Genomic DNA, 19233 nt, shown 5'->3' on the forward strand with positions numbered 1-19233 from the left:
TCTATTGATGAAGTAAACAGACTAGCATGACTGGCACAGAGCTGCCAGGTTGGAAGGAGCAGGAGGCTGAGAACTTAGAGGCCACGAGGGGGGTGGGGTGGAGGCACTGGCAATGTTGGTAGGGGCTGCAGGGCTTCAAATAAGCCTCCTGGCCTCTCTGGTCTCAGAGCTCTCTGAGTAAAGAGGCCTTCATGTTTCCTTCTGGAATGACAGCTTCCCCGCGCCCTTCTTTTTCTCTTAAAAACATATGCTATTTTTGCAGCACACACATTTTCTTTAAATTACAGGAAAACCTCTTAGGGGATATGATATATTTATACAGCTCATAAATTAAAACAGATACAATGTGGTAATGCCTTACACTTTTGCTTTTTTGTATGTGTTTATAGTTCTGTGGGGGAAACATCTTCAAAATTATCAGTCGGCCTGCTGAAACTGAAGCACAATGCATGATTTTGAAGAAAATACTCATTCTTGGCTCGTATGGTTTTGATGTCTTTAGCTTGAATAAATTGTACCTGTGTTACCACAAATAATGTTGAACAATATACACTGTAAATTACGTAGATATCTGAAATCAAATTTGTATAATCCCCAAAATACCATTTTTGGACAAAGACATTTGCTAGCTGGCCATTAGTTTTGTTTTGATGTCCTTTTCTCATATGCGGAATGTCAGACTAATGGAGTCTTATTGGTGGTTAAGTGAGATAGAATTCCCTGTTTTTAAATCATGTGTTAGTTTTCAAAGGAGCTTCTGTAATTTTACAATGGAACCTTTTGTGAACTTGTTACCGAATAATCAGAGAATATTCAGGAACAAATCTGCCACATGCCTCTGTGCAGGAATAAGAAGTTGAAACCACATATAAGCAGGACTCTGGCTACCACACAACTGGATCTGCTTAAATCTGGGTGCTTTATAAGTCTACTTGGGAGTTGCAAACTTATAAATAACCTTGCAATTGGTTAAAACCATATTAAAACCATATGACTGAAACAGAAGGCGTTTGGCTCCAGAACGTCAGTCAGAGAGACATGATTGCACTCAGCGGCTCCTGTCTTTAGGACTAATGGCACCTTGTCATTTGTCACGTGATAGTTGATGACATGAGTCCAGGCATGTTGTAGGAGGTGCATGGATGCTGTTGTTGCCAGGACAGTAGAGACAGAACTTTTCTGGCTTGGTGACCCTTGTCATACATCATTTGAGAATGTCTTTGAATGCTCCCTAAATCCTATCCACAAGAAGCTCTGCTGACAGTGGCTCATCTCAGCAGGCGAGTGCTACATGTGCTTCCTTCTCTCCTTGCAGGGCAGTACGATTGAGGCAGAGGGAGGCATGATACACTTTCCCTTCCCAGGGAACCTATGGTCCAGAGGTTAAAAAAAGCAACCAAGCACCCCAAGAAGAAATCTGAACAGCTCATGTCACCCTTATTGATTATGATTCTTTTATTTAAGTTTGAATCTTTGGGTTTTGACAACTTTTTGATGAGTCATTATAAACCTTCCTTCTCTCTAAGGGGAAATGTTCTTCTTTGAAGGATTATTCATAGACAGTTGATAGTTAAGTGATAGATTGTAGATAGGTAGATAGGTAAGTAGATGGCTGATAAGTGATAGGTAGATGATGGGTAGATATATCTTAGATAGCTAGACTATAGAAAAGCAGGTAGATAGGTCGGTAATCGGGTGACAGAGGATAGGCAGATGGAGAGGTAATAGAATTATCAACACAGAACTGCTTCTGGTTCTGATTGCAAATGCTTTGGAAGAATCATTGCTGAGGCTAATAACCTGTACTGTTATACTTTGCTTTTTTTTTTTTTTTTTTTAACTTGAGTATTTCTTATTTACATTTCGAGTGTTATTCCCTTTCCCGGTTTCCGGGCAAACATCCTCCTAATCCCTCCCCCTTCCCTTCTTTATGGGTGTTCCCCTCCCCATCCTCCCCCCATTGCCGCCCTCCCCCCAACAATCACGTTCACTGGGGGTTCAGTCTTAGCAGGACCAAGGGCTTTTTGATTATGTGATAAACTGCCCATTGACAAGAAAGCTTTTGTGAAGTAAGATGCAAAAGCTGACATTCCAATAGTTTGTTATGTATCACAAGTACCTCAGACTGAGTGCCTCAAATGACTTAGATTCATTTTTTCATCTTAGAAAATCCTAGGTCAAGATGCCAGCAGGGCTGTCTTTTTTCTGAGGCCTCTATCCTTGGCTTCTATATCTGCCCTTCTTGCCCTCACATGGTCTTTTCTTCAGTGTATACACACTTGTGTCCAAATTCCTTCTTAATATACAATTGTCAGAATGTAGTAACACGACTGTAAGGACTTTATCAGATGGACTCATTTATAACCATGGATAGCCTTAGAAAACAATGGTGAGGATCTAAGAATATTTTTATATTTTTAACCATTAAACTGCAATTTAGGTAGGTGTCTGTGGCGAAGTAAATTTAGGATCAAAACTCTAAAACTTAATTACTGTTTGTCACTTCCCAATCGATAAAATGGGTAAGGAAATGCTGGTGCCATGGAATTGCAGAGATTAAATAAAAAATTGTATGTGTGAGTGCTTTCCAGAAAGACAGAAACAGAGCTGGGGTAGATTAATGAAATAACGTGACAGATAAATGAGTACCTGAGAGATTATATGTGTGAATGCTTTGCAGAAAGAAAAAGAAGCAAAGAAGGGAAAATAAATTAATAACACATTGTAAATACTCTAAGCTAACCATTAACAGCATCCTTATCTAAACTATGTATTCTCCTGCATCAATAGTTGACCCACACAAGGAAAGATGCATTCCTGTTGCCTTGACTAAGCATCTCTGAAATAAATCTAGGCCTTAATCCCAGAAATCATGTGGCAGCCGGATCTTACTTCCATGTTTAAGCACTCAGACGTTCTTGCCACCTGCATGGTAAGGAGCAAGCGTCTGGATGGCTCCCTTGACCTTCCGTGGTGTCACTCTCACTCCCTGATCAGCTCTAGCTCTTACTTGGTTGGGAGTTTCTGTTTGCATGCTGTATAGCTTTCTTTGAGTTTTCTGAATGTCAAATCCCAGAGCTCTTTGGACTCCCAAATATTATAGTTTTTCCTAAAATGCTGTTCTCTTCCTGGATGGCATTATAATTAGGTCAACTAAAGCTTTTCTTCTTGACAAAATCTTTAGTTGACTTCTTTTTACATATCTTTTTCTTCTGTCACCAAGACCATACAGAATGCATATTACGACTGGCTTATGGGTCTGTGCCCGTGGCTCCTCAGCTACTCTAAAGATATAACATCCAACTTACTGGCTTTGCATCAGATTTTCATCTGGTAGCTAAATCCTGCTAAATAGCTTCCCTTTCTTCTATTTTAGTTTTACTTTTACACAAAATAAAATTATTTTTCAGAACTTTTACAAAAGCAATTAAATATATTTTAATTATTTATATGTAGCTATAGTTAATAATTGAAAAACAGATTATGGGGTGTAAATCAGTTGGACAATAGAATGACCTTTTAGCCAGGACTGGGCTCCTTCTGTGAAATGGAAAGTCCACCTTACTCTAATTCTATGTCAGGCTTTGCATGAACAATTTTCCCTACAATCTCAACTCTTGTAAATGTTCCTCTTACACCAGTTAGCAGTCTACTGTCTAGCCTTCTCCTTTGTTAAACATGTCTGTTTCTAATGACAGATGGAAGGATGAGCATGTAAGCAAAGTCAGGTAAATTTCAGTTTACTTCCTCTTTAGAAACGAGAGGAACAGAGGGCCACGTACTGATCAGCTTGGCAGAAATTCTCATTGGAGAGAATTCTGTTCTAACAAGTTGGTCAGCACATGCCCTCTTCCTTCTTCTCCTCCAACAAGCATCTCTGTGCTCTGGGGTAAACACAGTCAGAAAACTCAGAGCTTAATTCATTCATGAGTACTAGCACAATATTTCTGTTAAGGGTGCATTAGGAGCTAGATAAATTAAGAATGTTAGCTAGCAAACATTAGACTGTAGAGTTCAATGATGAGCAGTATTTCTCCCAGTCAGTGGCTTAATTATCATCAATACTGACTCTGGAAGCATCAGAGTGGCCCTGTGAAAATGAATTCCAGTGCTTTCAAGGCTTCTTCCTCTAGAAAATTACCTTCTAACATGTCAAACCTATATTTCATTTATTTATCTTTTATTTGTATGTATGTATACATGTGTGTATGTATGTATGTATGTATGTATGTATGTATGTATGTATGTATGTATGTATGTATATATGTGTGAGAGTGTGAGTAGCTCCACATGGGTGCAGGTGCCCACAGAAGCCAGAGGATATCAGACCCCTACAACTGAAGGGTTTGAGCTGCCTATCTGGGTGCTGGGAGCCACACTGTAATCCTCTGCCAGTGAAGTGAGTGTCCATTCTCTCTGAGCCACTTTCTCAAGCCACAAACATAGTTTTGATTATTAAATTACTAAATGTAAATTACATAATATAAAATAAAATGATAAGATGTGTATGGAAAATCAATCATAGGACTGTGTATATGGTTGAGAACATCTTTTGAGAATCACATCATAGAAAGATATCCAGGTCAGGCAATGGGACAGAGAATCACTTTATGTTGTATTTGCCTTGCTTGAAAAACAAAATAAAATAAAACTTTATTTCGAAATATGTACTGCTTTAAGCCAAATATCTTTGGTAGGGAATATCTTCTGTTGCCAGTATTTGACAAAGAGTTTACAAAGATGTCTGTATTTACCTGTAGAAAGTCTGTTAGATTTGTATTAAGCTATATAATCAAAAGCATTTTTCTGTTTTCTTTGAAAATTCTTTATCTTCCTCCTTCATAAATATTTAAGGTTCTTATCAAGCTTTGTTTAGATTCTCTTCTTCAAGGAACTCTGATGAGTGCAGTGGAGAGCGTGTTGAGTCTAAGTATCTCAGTCACTAACTTGAATGTTGGAAACCTGGTGGTCCTTGCTCCTTCTAGCTACTCCCTTGTGTGTGGCCTTACAAGACCAGGTCCTTGTAGACACAGATATGAACTGCTGTGTAAGGTCTACATCAAGGCCTTAGATAGAATCCCAGACTTGTAAAATCCTTTGATCTTGATGACAGAGATTCAGCAATGTACATGAACCAAACCCTTATTGTTGAACATAGTTCGATGAAACCCAGGGGCTAATTATGTAGTCAAGACATAGAATTTGGGCATAATGGAAAATGAGTTGATTAGACAGGATATAGAATTCATAGAAAATGTGGGTTTTTTCAATATGAATAGAACTTGACAGGAAGGCAGAGAAGAAGCATGTCCCAGAGGCTATGGGGAAGGCAGGATTATGGTATCCAAAGATGAGCTACTGTCCATTCCTAGCAGAAGATGCCTGATGGGAGATTGTTTTTCAATTTCTGGATTTGAAAAGGCACGTGGGCAGGAGTGAATGAAGTACCTTGCAAGCCAGGGTTTGACCAAAATACAGTGGAAAATAGGAGTAATAGAAGATTCTGATCTAGACACTTGGGATTACATAAGTTGAGGAACCAGTGGGGACAGTAGACCAGAGAAGACAGTGGCCAGGACCAGCACCAGTTAGGACACTGTGGCAGACACTGAAGGCTGGAGGGCAGACTGCTTACACTACGCTAAAGATGACCAGAAGGCCGTGAGGGATGACAAAAGACTCTGTGAAAAGAAAAGCAGCCCACCCAGGTGGTTGAGTAGACAAGAGTTAGGAAGGAAGGAAGACTGAAACTGTTAGCTAATTGGAGCTGGTGTAAATGAAGGTCAGGAGGGATGCTGGGTAAGGGCAGTTGTTCGATTTAGTTTTGGACAATGTACTCCCACACTGAAGCTCCAGTCTAATAAAAAGTGAAATCAAGTGTCTAAGAAAGAATGAAACTTGGAACTGGGAGGAAGACAGAAAGACTTCATTAAGTGCTCAATAACTACACATAGCTGGAACTTCCAGGGTAGACAGTATCTCAGAACACTGCAATACCTGTGGTTTGGGAGGGCACAGAAGTGATTGACGAGCTGTGGTGTTAACCTTTATTGCAAATCTGAAAGGTTTTAAAACATTTTAAATATCTAAATGCTCATTTGACTATGTAACAACAAAATTCTTATTTACATAAAAAAGAATCATGTCAGATTCCCCATGCAAGAGATTGGTGCTACTAATTCCACAGTTATATGGGCACAGAATTTTCTATTTACTATGTCATATATACATAAGTAGAATATTTGGCAATTAGTTAATAACACACATTTAAGTTTATTTAAGAAAGTCGGTGTAGAGCACATCCTAACTATCATGTATTTTACATGTAAAAATAACCCAAGATAATTATTTTTCACCTTCTAAAACTACAGTATATGTAATAACACCCCAACCCACAGCTGTTTGCTTTGTGACACCACACTCAGGCAATCTATACAAATGGGCTTTTGAATAAAGGTAGGTAAAGTGCTTCTCTTTTAGACCACTGGAGTGAAGTGCATGGCACCATTGTCTAGACAGGTCTACAATAAAACATGTCCATTTGTAGAGTGACTAACAAAGGCTTTCTGAGCATTTGCCATTTACCCTCCTGATTGTAGGAAAGGGACTGCCTTGAAAGGACTCAAGGCACAGTACAGGCTGGCCACCCTTGGTGACCCAGAGGTAAGGTGAGGCACAGAGTTACATTTCATATGTCGGTTTTCTGGGGACAACTGCAATCCGTCATCCTGCATATGGTTTGAAAGTGGCTTGTCTCTTTGGCAAGCAAACTGTTATTTAAGTACACCATCCACTCTACTACTGAAACGGTTTTGCCAAACTTATCCAAGTAGTCTCACATGCTTAAAGATGGTATAAATATCATTTATTGCCAGCAGTTTTCCTCAGACTCCATGGATGTCTTCCTGCTGCCTGATCTAAGTGTCCCAGTTTACATTATGGCCTTTACTGCCTCTGTTTGATGGAGTGATCAGTAAAAATTTAATGACACTATAAAATAATAAAAATGTCATTAATTTACCACGGATCTTGGATGCAGTGGTTGTAAAGTTACATTAATAAACAGAATATTTTTTACAACAAAAAGCATTGTTACGTGGGAACATATAAATAACACACATAAATTTAAGAGCAATTTTACTGTGAGCACACACATTATTATGGAATAGCCAATAAGTGTATAAAACACAGTATATAAAATTTTATTAAAATATACTGTGCACATCAAAAATTCAGCTTTTATCTAAGTGCAAAGAAAAGCCATTATTGTGTGCTTACTGTTTCATCTCTGTGCCTTCCCCAGATCACAATCTCAGGTTTGTTGCCAGGAAGAGGCAGCTGACTTCCTGGCCTAAACTAGAACAAACCCTTGGTCTTTTATTTACCCCCAAACTCATTCTCTCTCCACTGGTGCCAAGATGTAACTGATCAATCTTGTCACGGTAGGCAGGGAAAAGTTGCTAATTTAATGCAAAGTTAAAAATAATGCCAGAGGAGCTGAGTGGTTTGTTCAGTGACTCTGGAAATAAGGGATAATAATCAGAGTCTGTCTGTCAGCACGGAGGCCACCTCATCATTGACTCTGCTAACACACGGAGATGATGGATGCTACCATCTTGTGGCTTATAACATTTTACATTCATCAGCTCTCACTAACGGGAGCTTTATCATTTAAATATTTTTATTTAATATGCAACATCTACCTCATACATCATAATTTCAAAACACTTAGAGAGCCAATAGTCCCTACAACACAGCAGAGCTGACTTTTAATTTTTTTCCAGTAACTTTCACATGGCCTGCATGTTTGGAACTGACAATGCATAAGAGAGTGTCTGCTCATGGGGCAGCATGGAGAATGCACATTCTGTTATCAATAGAAAGACCAGGGAGATTTCAAGAGTAGGGCATGGGGTTAAGTTTACACTGAAGAATTTTGTTCATATCGCTAAATTATCCTACTTTGAAACTGTGTACATTGGGAGGGTTTGTTTAAGGGGTCGGTATGTGTTATTTGCCACATAAGCTTGTAAGGACATGCACTCCTCTGTCTATGTTACATATGGGCACAAGCAGAGATGGGGCGTTTTCTACTGAAGCCTCTCCAGACTCTACCTGTGTCCATAGCCATGGCCTGTGTTTAAGAGGTTCACGTTCAGTGCACTGGTAGATCTATGCTTAGCTCAGCTGCACAGGCCTAACCGGTGGACCCGCCTGTCTTAGGGTTCTGTGCTGGAAAATAAATATTCTGAGCTATTCTTTGAAGAAAGGGAAATCTTCTGGGAGGCTGAGTAGAAATTTATATGAAAGGGCTTGGCTTTGCAGGGCCCGGCTTTAATCTCAAACACAGTGCTTAATATTATCAAATTGAAAATGCAACCCACTGCCCCTAACACTTTTTATCATTGATTTATTTTCTGCCTATTTAACCAGTATTTCATGGGATGCTCTTCCTTGTCTTCTACTCTGTCAAAATATTGATATTTTACAGGGAAAGTGTCTTTGCACAAGAATTTCTTTTCAATGAAGTCAGAAAAATTGTCTAACTTCAAAGACAGCGTGAATGTGTTGTGGAAGGTCCTAGATGTGTTTTTTGTTATGATTAAAAGCACACTGATGCTACTGCATTGCGAGCACACGTCACTTTCAGGAAAGAAAAGAGATTATCATATGTAAGCGTTGTTGTCTTGGGGCTTTTACAATGCATGGCATCAATCTCCCCTCTTCTCCTGCTCTGTCAAAATACTGATACTCTTTCAGGAACTTTTCTTAAACTGAGAATATTTTCTAGGAAAATCAAAGAGAATGGATGACTAGAAAGACCTCTGGAATATGCATATTGATATGTGGGTTTCAGAGACAGATGTCCCATCCCCACCTGCCATGAAATGCAGGGGAAGGTTGTCCTTCAGAGAAGGGAGGACTCTGGGACCATCACAGTGACAGTCACATGCAAGTATGCCAGCAGTGCTAGAAACAAGGGTCCACAGTGGCTTTGGAGTGCTTTCCACTTTGACTCTCTCTCTTTACATCACCACAACACAAGGTACTGCTCAAAACCAGACGCGGGCTGAGGGTGAGCAGCTGCCCTCCCTGACCATGTGTGAGGACGCTCGGGCACAGCCCCCGGCTGTGGAGGCTCTGTCCTGTACCGCATCTGAGTTAGTTTGTTCCCCAGCAGCCACGCTTTCACGTGAGAAGGTACTAGGGAGACACATTCGCTTCAGCTTTGATTTTCAATCTGTCTTTTATACAGGTCACAGTTCAGAGGTTTCCCCATGCGCTGCTGTTGAAACTAGTGAGTTTGTGTTACTCAGTTGTTGAAATGATGGCTAGATGATTGTGTTTTGTTGCAAAGCTTTCCTAAAACAGTACTAGATTAACGCAGGGCTTATGCTGAGTTTCCTTCCAATGAAGATTTCAACATGGTCTCTGACGAAGGGGAAATGGAAAATTTACTGCCACAATTTGATTGATGTGAATTAATTATAGAAATATAATGATATTCAAAAATAATCGTATTAGAAAGCACAAACGCAGTGAGGCTGTACAAATGAGGCACATCCTCTATCAAGTAATTGTATGTTTGCTCCTTCAGAATATTTCCAAGTTTCTAAACATCTACAGAACAGAACGCTCGGCATGTTTCCATCAGATGGCAAGCATGCTCGATGCAGAACTAGGTCATTGAACAATAGACGGAGCAGCAGTCGGCACTGCACTGCTGCATAATGCATTAGTGTAACATGCAGAACCGTTCCCGGAGCCGCGAGCTGCTCCTCCATGTCTGTACACTCAGGCTGACATGACATTCAATATCGTCTCATAGTAATGAACAACAAGGCTCCATTCATTCATACGGAAAACACAAAGCCGAGTGCGAGTCTAGACGAAGCATGGAGAAGGAGGTGAGGATGGGATTGCTGTGCTCAGTTTATATGGATCATCCCACCACATTCAGGATGGCCAGTGAGCCCCAGCCACTGCCTGAGAGGGGCAGGGCGTCTGCCATTGTGTTACCCCAGACTCCTGCTCTTACAGGAACTGGTAAACAAGCAACCACTTTGGGGTTCTCTCCTAAAGAAGTAGGGGTAATGAACCTTCCTGGGTTTTTTTATTTTGTTTTGTTTGGTTTTCTGTTTTTTACTGGGTGGGAGTCATGCATTCTTCAGTTCCTAGCAACTTAGTGTTGAAAGACTTGCTCCAAGCAAAGGAACAATGCCAATGTTCACTCTACCAACTTTGACACATTCAAATCCTGGTACGAAGAGTTCTAATTTGTACTTTATCAGGATTTACTGATCAAAATCATAATGTCTAGATGGAAAGGGTGTTCTCCCATTCAGCTTAGCAGTAGGTTTTAGAACATTCTTAAGTTTTTGCACATCTGGCCTCTCTCCACTGCATTTCTTAAAGATTCTAGAAGCAAGTCCAACAGAAGGACCAGGACAGGCAGAACAGCTCTGGCACATTCTCTGTCATGGCCTACCATTCCTTCCAGGTTCAGCCTTCTAGACTTCCAGATTACCCATGTCGTCAGTGACACTCTCAGCCTTCAGCCAGCTCAGAGCTGGTGTGGGTTGGACATGATGTTTCTAAGGCCACATTGTGCTCATTAAGTGAGGGAGAAACTAGAAGAAAGCAAGCATCTAGCGACTCAAAACTAAAACTAAAACAGGCCTCTGGCTATTTTTTCTCCTAGGAAAGAACACGCTTTGAGAACCTGGGTCCCCAATTAACAGGAAAGTCAAGTGAAGACGGAAAGCTGGGCCCTGGTGTCATCGATCTGACTCGGCCAGAGGACGCAGAAGGTGAGTGGGTGGCTTTTCCTGAGGTTATGTCTCTGCTGATCTGTACCTGTATGAAGGTGAGTGGGTCAGGCATGGGATCCATATGACCATTGGAGTCACTAATTAGATTTTCTAGGCAAAAATGAAATGTTGGTCTTCCGTGTGTATTGCAGTTGAGGGCTTTGAGACAATGCTGGGTTCTCTATTACTGAACACATGAAACCCAAGTACCTCAAGATGTTATTTAAAGTTTTAGTGAAAAATCCTTCTATATTCCTTCTAACAGATCTCTGTGTATCACCTACTTCACTGGATTCTCGTTAAGAAAAATAAGAAACATAATTTTAAAAAGTCTTCTTTGTAAAGAAGAATTCTTTGAAGAAAAATCTAGACCAAGTAATTCTAGGCACTGTCAAACCACTTGGGACTAACGGACATATAGATTCAGCAGACACCGACTGACTTCTTAGGAAAGACCCAGCTCCGGGCCTGTGCACTAACCATGGCAGAAGCCTGTTTAGTGTCTGTTGGAGAGAGCAGCCTCCCTCTCAGGATGTCTACCTGCAGTTCTCTCATGCCCATCCTCATTGCTTCCTGTTTGTTTGTCTTAAATGCACCAAGCGCCTGTCAGCAAAAATCGTTCCCCAGAGGACAGTTACAATTTATAGGTTAGGTCAGCACTTTGCCAGCAGCGTGGCCTGGTTATTTACTGTGTCATCACAGAGTGGGGACTGGCTTTCCCGTTAGCTGTTTCTTTGGCAGAATCCATCCCACCAGTCAGGGAAGATTAATTTGCTCTCTTAAGAGTAACAGGATCCTTTACCCATCTCAGATCCTAGTGAACATCCTTTTTTTAGCTTGAGGGAAAAAGTCTTGCTAGTTCCCCATGTACTGGCAGGATTTCTTCCAGGACCCTGATCCCTTAAAAACACACAAAGAGAGTTTTTAGCAACAGCTGAACCAGACCTCCCCAGGCAGCTTGGAAATTCTGGGTATGAATCCTGAAAGATGGATGACGTCAGACAGGAGCAAAGCTTCAAGAGCTTCCAGAAGGCATGGTTTCTGTGTCCGTTGGAGATACTGATTCTTGAGGGCAGTCTTGGGTGCAAAGGGTCAACATAAATTCTGAATAGTATATACATGAATTTGTGAGAGGAAGTAAAGGGAAGAGGAAGAGGAAGTGAGACATTAAAGGACTTCAGGACTCTACCTGCTCTCCTCCATGAGCAGTGTGTATCAAGGGTACACTGACATTGTCATAGGCACATAGATGAGCAGGCTTTCACTGACAAGGGCTGGATGCTTCTGTCTAGCCAGCCAAATGGTTGGCATGGTTAACAGGTTGACGGCAACACAGACATGGTCGTCAGCCTGGTGGTCTGCAAAGAAGTGTTTTAGATCAGGCTTATCTCAGACTCCGTGGGAAGCAGTATGTAGAGTGCCTGAGTCTTTGGCTTTATAAAGTAGTTAAACCATCTCCAGCGCTTTGGGGGTTCTGACTGTTCACTTGGCTATGGACCAGGAGCTGCAGAGCTCTGTCATCTGACCCTGCTCTGCCTGCACTTTCATTTGATTTCTTAACTATAGATTAGCTATAAATAGAGTGAGTTGTCTCTCAGTAATGCTGCTCATCAATTTGCTGTGACTGTGTGAATGGAACTATTGGCCATTATAAAAAGATACAAACCTTAGCAGCAGAGAAAAATCTACATAAGGGTTGTGGAAATTCCACTCGGTATGCACATTGTCTAGATTCAAATACATTTTCCTAGTTACTTTTTTTCCTTTTTTTTTTTTTTAGCAAACATTTATCCAGTGTTCCTATACCAGATGATCAGTTACTTTTACAGTCTTTTCTCATACAATTGTTAGATACTCTTTGAGGACAATGTTTATTTATTGTTGTGTTGTTGTTGTTGTTGTTGTTATTATTATTATTTTTATTTTTATTATTTTTATTATTATTTTATAGCCCAGGCTGACCTTAAGCATATGATTTTCCTACCTTAGTCTTGCAATAATTATCTATATTCCATAACACATAGCTGGTATTATTTTTTCCCATTTTACAGATTAAAAGACTGAGGCTGGAAAATTTAAATTTAAATTAAATAAACTTGCTATAGGTACAATGCCAGTAATGGTAGAACTAAAACTGGATGGAAGGTTCAGGTTCTGGCTTCCAGACTATACCTCTGTATAGTCGGATAATTGTAGTCTTCAGTTTTCTGAACAAAATACTTGTGACCTTCCTCAGTATGGCCCATTTCCTCTCCCCTAAATATAGCTGGTCATGCCATACATCAGTTCTCATGTTACCCCATCACACGGAGCAGCATGCTGATGAGTGTAACAGTAGACAGGCTGTAGTGGCCCAGGAGCTTACGGAGCGTGTGAAAACCTCCCTTCAGAAGCTTGCCCAGAGTTGCCATTGAGACCTCATGTGCCTCTGGGGGACTGTGAGTTCATGAATGGAGTCGAGTTACCTGAACTAATATGGACAGCAGTGTAGAGCCTTTGTGAGGACTTCTGGGATGGGGAGCAGCCTTCTGCTGACTCCAGTCTAGTTCCTGGCATCTGTTCAGGCCCGCGCTGATTGCAGATCCTGCTGGAGTTACAGTTCATGTTAAAGTCAGGATAGTTAGCAGGTACACATAATATTCTCTCTACTCTGCTTCATACTCTCCTCAGCATGAGGATTAGAAAGGGCTGGAGTGTCAAGGTAACAACAATCAAGTGTATTTACTCATCCACTAAGCCCATGCTTCAACAAAACAATCAACCAACATTTCTTGGGTGCCTGTGGTGTGCCAGTTCCCTGAACTAGACCCGGAGTAAATCATGGGAAGTTAAAATAGTGATGTCTTCAGCAACTAGAGCTTATGGTCTAGTGAGGGAATACGAGATTCAAAGATAAATCTGTGCATACAAAAGTGGTACCCTATCATCACTGAGAGTAGGACTTTAAGACTTCTTGGTCTTCTACCAAGTACCCAGATGGCAAGCTCTTTAAATAGCTGAAAGGTGAGCTCTGCCTCTAGCTTGGGAGATCACCTCCTTCCATCCATGCACCATCATCTCCCAAGCTCCCTCTCACCTCACCGCGGAGAGCCATCTCAAAGGGCTGTGCCCTTCTTGCACGTCTCATCCCTCCTGTGAGGCTTCTTAAGTATTAAAGTAAGTCCATCAGAAATCTGGCCCTGCTTGGACATGCTTCCCAGGACTGCCTGCCTGCCAGCCATGAAGACGATGGCATTTCTTAGAAGCAGCTTGAAGGCCTGCTTTCCACCCTGGGCATGGAGGCAACAGGGAAAAGGTTGCCCCAAAAGGCAGCTGTGCACGTGTATTAACCACTCATCAAAATCAAATGACAAAACCATAAGCAAGGCAAACAGAAATTAGAAATATAAAAGGCAAATGTCTTCAAAATTTTATTTTTAAAGTCCAGCTGTTATCTGGCTTGGATGTGACAAGACAGCATTTCTTGTTCGCCATGGTATTTATAAAGCTACGCCTTCAGTGGCGCTGGGGACTTCGGAAGCCTGGGTAAGGCCCTGTTATGTTTAGAAGCTGATGAAGATTTAACTTGTATTGATTTCATACAACATTTTAACATTCCTTTAGTATATGTGAGAATGGGAGGATTTGGTTAGTCGGGATTGTGACCTTGTATTAAAAATGACAATCTGACAAACAGCTGCCAAACTGTTCACAGACTTTCCATGTGGTGTCTCCCCTTTCTCGGCCCTTTATAGGCCAGAGTTCCTTCTTAGCCCAGTCCTGTTGATTTCAAAGTTACACTGTGTAACAGAAAGGCCCCTGGCTTGGTTATTGGGAGGTTTGGATTAAAGCTTTTTTTTTACCAACGACCGCCAACAAGCGACCGATGCCCCAGCAGAAGTCTCTTTATCTTTTAAAGGAGGCATGCATGTTGGCTTTCATTGTCTCCAAAGTTCCTTCCTAACCCATGCTTGTTCAGAGGGAAACACAGAGTCTGTTTCTGGTGAGAAAAATGATATATCCACATGAAGCTCAGTCAGTTCCACTGAGGTTCCTATTTTCAGAGAAATGATAGAACGATGCCTTCAAGGATTTACTTCTACCACTTACTCAAGTGAGTTTGCATGTTCCTTGTGCTTTACTGTTTACTAATGAGAACAGCACATCTGCAAGTATTGCTTACCTTCCACAGATTAGCTTCTTCTTCCCTGTATGCTCACTCTCTCTCTTCCCCCTCCTTTCCTCCTTCCCCCTTGCCTTCTCTCCCTCCCCTCCTCTATCTCTGTTTAGCTCCTCCCTCCTCCTCTTTTCCTCTTTTCCTCCCCTCTCTCCCTCCCTCCCTCTTCCTCTCCTCCCTCCCTCCCTTCCTCTCACTTTTCCTCTTAAACCTGTGGTTTTACACTGCTTTGCAGTATGTTTTGGATAAGAAAATGTTACTTTTCTCAAATTTTCACCTTCAGTTACTGTGGTGTAGCCTTGGAAGGATCTGTCCCTCATTCTCATGTGAGGAGTGGTGGAGTATGTGTTATTCTTTAGGGACAAGCCCTGAAGGTGATTATCTTTAGCTGATGTTTGAACCTTGCATTGGCATTGTACCAGTGTGCTGTCCTCTGTGTGTTACTCACATGATTTGATGGGAATGGATATTTCCATCCTGGGGACTTCCTGGATAGGTCTGTGGCTCCCAGAAGCCTTCTGTAGCTCCTTTCTCCCCTGGTCTTTTATTTATCATCAGCTCAAGCTCACTGTTTATGGAATTAGAAGACTGCAGGGTTTCCTTCTCTTCTTTCGGAATGTACCAGTTGCCAGTTAGAGCGCATATCCTTTCTTGGCAGCCCCACCTTCCCTTGGGCCATCCTCTGAAGTCCCTGACACTTTGTCCTTTCTCTTACCTTCTCTGGATCCTTACGCCTACAGAGAAGGAAGTTTGCTCCTGTGAGGCAGGAGTCATTGGAGGCAGCAGAAGAAATGGTAGCCTAACCTGAGGTGGCATTCCAGGCTACTTGTGCTTTAGAGTTTGAGGGTCACTGGTGCAAGTCCATCAGAGTGCTGGTGCTTTATCCTTCAAAACCAGATCCTCAAATCTGGAACAAAGAAGGGGACCTGACCCCTGCAGTTTCAGCTGAGATGTCCCTTCTCTGGTCAGCGGTCACTTCAAGAACTAGGAGACTCCCATCCCTAATGTTTCCTTCTAGGAAGTTAGGTTCTCTCCCTGCTCTTCCTAACCTTTGTGTCAGGAGGTTGAGGCAGAGCAGGTTTTAAACTTTTCTCAAGCCCACAGTTACCTGAAAGAGTTCACAAGACTTTGGGTGTTCTGAATACCCATATAGGTGCATAAAAGAGTTATATGAGTCAAAGAGTTCTTTGGCATAAACATAGTTTTGTCATTTACTAAAGACAAAAGCAGACTTGCAGCTGCAGGAGGTATAGCACCTTCAGCATTTTCCAGAGTGATTGACATTTTGATTTTATAATTATCACTGCTGAGAAATCTCCTTTACCTAACAAAATGACAGAGGTGTACTTAGGTCCATTTTAGGAATGATTGGAAATTATCCTAAAGCAAGCTAAAATTTCAGTGATTTGTATGAAACTCAAGTCAGCATCCCAAATGGCAAATTTTAACATCCAACATTCTGATGCAACACAACCCACAGATACACTGTCTGATGTCTGTCACACAGAGTGACAGATGATGGCAGGAAGATAATAAAAGTCTTTGTTTTCTCTAAGAAAGCCATTATGGTTCTGTACGGACATAAAACTGTAGTTCACTGACAACAGCATGATTCACAGCATGTGGTAGTCTCAGACCCGAGCAGAAGCATGAAGTCAGCACTCTGAGCTGCCAGTGCCATGATGTCCAGTGCAGCACCAGTCAGACAGCCTGTGTTCAGAGCCCAGGCTGCTGTGAGGCCACGCAACGCAGCACAGGTCGGTGCTTCTGGAGACACTTCTGATCCATCATGTGCCTGATTTGAATTAATTATTGGTCACTGTGTATTCAGAGACCTTTAACTGTGGCCACCCTAGCCCCAGTTTCTATGTTTGGCTAGATGACCTTGTGCAGGTGGTGACCCAGAGTTTAAGAAGTAGTGGTCTTATTTAGATGGTTTCTAGTGACAGGGCTGTTGGTTTCTTTAACTCTCTAATTATACTGCCTTGTAATTGGACTCATTGGCCCTTAATGCAACCAGAATGTAGCAAGTATCAATTAGGGACCATGCGGTCTTGTTATTTGTCTGTTGGTCTGGTTTTGCAGTAGTGAAGCTTGAGCCTAGAGCCTTGTCCACACCAGGGAAGGGGTCTACCACTGAGCCAGAGCTCCAGCCCAATGTAATCTTTTAGATAAATGAAATTTTTAGTAGAAATATTCCAGAGCGTGTCTTTTCTCAGAAGGGTATCCATCTGGTAGAATATGTACCAGGAATAAAAGGTGAAGAATTATATCTACAAGCAGAAAAGACTAGAGTGAATCAGAAGGACTATTAGCCAAGGCTGTGTGTCAGGGTTAGGCATCTGGCCTGCTATCGCTGCCTGAAGCAACATATCCAGGCATCCCAGAGACCCTCCTCAGACAGAAGAACCTGGAGGAACCAATAGGCAGGTGTCTGCAGCCAGGCTAGGAAGTGGGGGAGGCATGAGATGTGGTAGAGATGAGAAATAGCTGCACAGGCTGGGAGAGCAACAGAGTTCACAGAGCGCTTGGCTCTGGGCTGTTGTATGAGTATCACAAAAATGTATTTTACTGAGGATATAAACCGTTTTAGAGGCTCCTGTGCAGTAGCTTATATCAGCTCTATATATAAAGTGCAGGGCTCTTAAACAAGCAAATAAACTTCTCTTACAGAAATATATTTGCCGTGTCTTAAAAGCCCCCAAATAACTTTTAATGTTAGGAGAAAACAATTTCCATTGAACTCTTCAAGTGATAGATGGGCCTGATGGGGCAAGAGAGTGAAATGTCAAGGGTTTTGTGTAACTGCATCCCGAATACTTCCTAAGAACACAGTCTGCTTCCTATAGTTGCAGGGCTTGAAAGTCCAGTCAAAGGCCAAACCATTCATCTGAGAGGAGCTGAGCCCTGCCCAGTGGCTAGTTTCTCTGGAGACTGCACTGTAAAGATCCAGTGATAGTGTGTATGATACACACACACACACACACACACATACAAACACACACTACACATCAGAAAGAATGTCCTTATCTCAAGGGAGATATGTCTGTCTGTGCTATTACTACATTACAGAATGGCCCCCAACTCTACAGCAACCAAATGACCAGGATTACTACCTCCTACCTTGAAAATTAGACCCCCAAATCAGACTGCTTCTCTAGCCATGGGCCTGTAAACCAATCTACTGGAGTGAGTATGCTCACCGAGGTCTATGTAACACATGCACAAACTATTTAGCTCTTGACATGTTGTCTTTGTCTAGGTCCCTGTCCTAAAACTTCCCTCTCCTGGCAGCAGGAGCCACTTGACTTTCCATATGCGGACTGTAACGTTTGTCCCAAGCTTAGGTTGGTAGAAATCAAAAGGCATGAAGTCAATTCTGAATGCTCTGAACCCTTCCCTGCTTATGATCAGGATTGAACTTGAAACATTTTAGCCTAATTGGCTCTTTTTCTTCCCCTAAATTTTGGAACAGTTTTTTGTACCTCATTTTACAGGACCAGTACTATAAAGGCCTCCTTACTTCTTTTTTGACTTCCTCATTTCTTATCTTCATCCTACATTTCACTGCCCTCCTGTAGATACCTTGTCCCTTCCTAGTCTGTGTTCTGTGGTTGTTTGTTCCTACCACCTGCAAATCCCCAAGCCCATCTTTCACTCTGTGGAGATGGCTCTCAATAGACTGGACCACCCATGCCAGAAAGCAGCTCTTTTCAACCAGAATCTGTCCCTAAATAGAGCCTCACAACCCCCAGCTTAACTCATAGCGGTCAAATGGGTCATAATGTCTCATATACATAGCACTATCATAGTGCAGAGCTCTTAAGCACTTCCAGTGTTTTGGAACTGAGAGGGAGAAAGGGAGGAGGGAGAGAGGGAGGGAAAGAATATGAGAATGAATGAATGAATGAATGAATGAATGAATGAATGAATGAAAGAAAGAAATTTGGAGCAGAACTGAGCTCTCTGGTGGAAAAGCCTTAGCACTACATAAGCTCAATGTGTTTATTGCATGCAGTTGAACAGAGATCAGGGTTATTCCATGCAGGTGAACAAGTAGGCAGGGTTAATATGTACAGATAAAAAAGGGGGTAAAATTATTTCATATAGCTAAACAAGAAGGAGGGGTTTATAGCATACAGCTTGATCAAGGAAACAGGTTTAGATAAACTTGGTAGGAGCAGGTTCTGTAGGGGAGTAAGCACTCTGCAGGCAGTAAACATCCAGTGGGAGAAAGCTATGGTAGACATTTTCTGTGCACACTAT

The 19233-nt window shown here is 41.7% G+C and overlaps 1 protein-coding gene across 3 annotated transcripts in view; it reads left to right on the forward strand.

Moving 5' to 3' along the window:
- Window positions 1–19233, forward strand: part of Sox6 (SRY-box transcription factor 6) — a 540795-nt gene that overhangs the window by 489582 nt on the left and 31980 nt on the right. For all 3 annotated transcript variants that reach the window (XM_032892841.1, XM_032892839.1, XM_032892840.1), the window contains one exon: window positions 10703–10811. In XM_032892841.1, the coding sequence (XP_032748732.1) occupies window positions 10703–10811 (109 nt within the window). The remainder of the gene's footprint in view (window positions 1–10702; window positions 10812–19233) is intronic.

Source organism: Rattus rattus, chromosome 2, assembly GCF_011064425.1.
Source record: "Rattus rattus isolate New Zealand chromosome 2, Rrattus_CSIRO_v1, whole genome shotgun sequence".
In the NCBI taxonomy this organism is placed as follows: domain Eukaryota; kingdom Metazoa; phylum Chordata; class Mammalia; order Rodentia; family Muridae; genus Rattus; species Rattus rattus.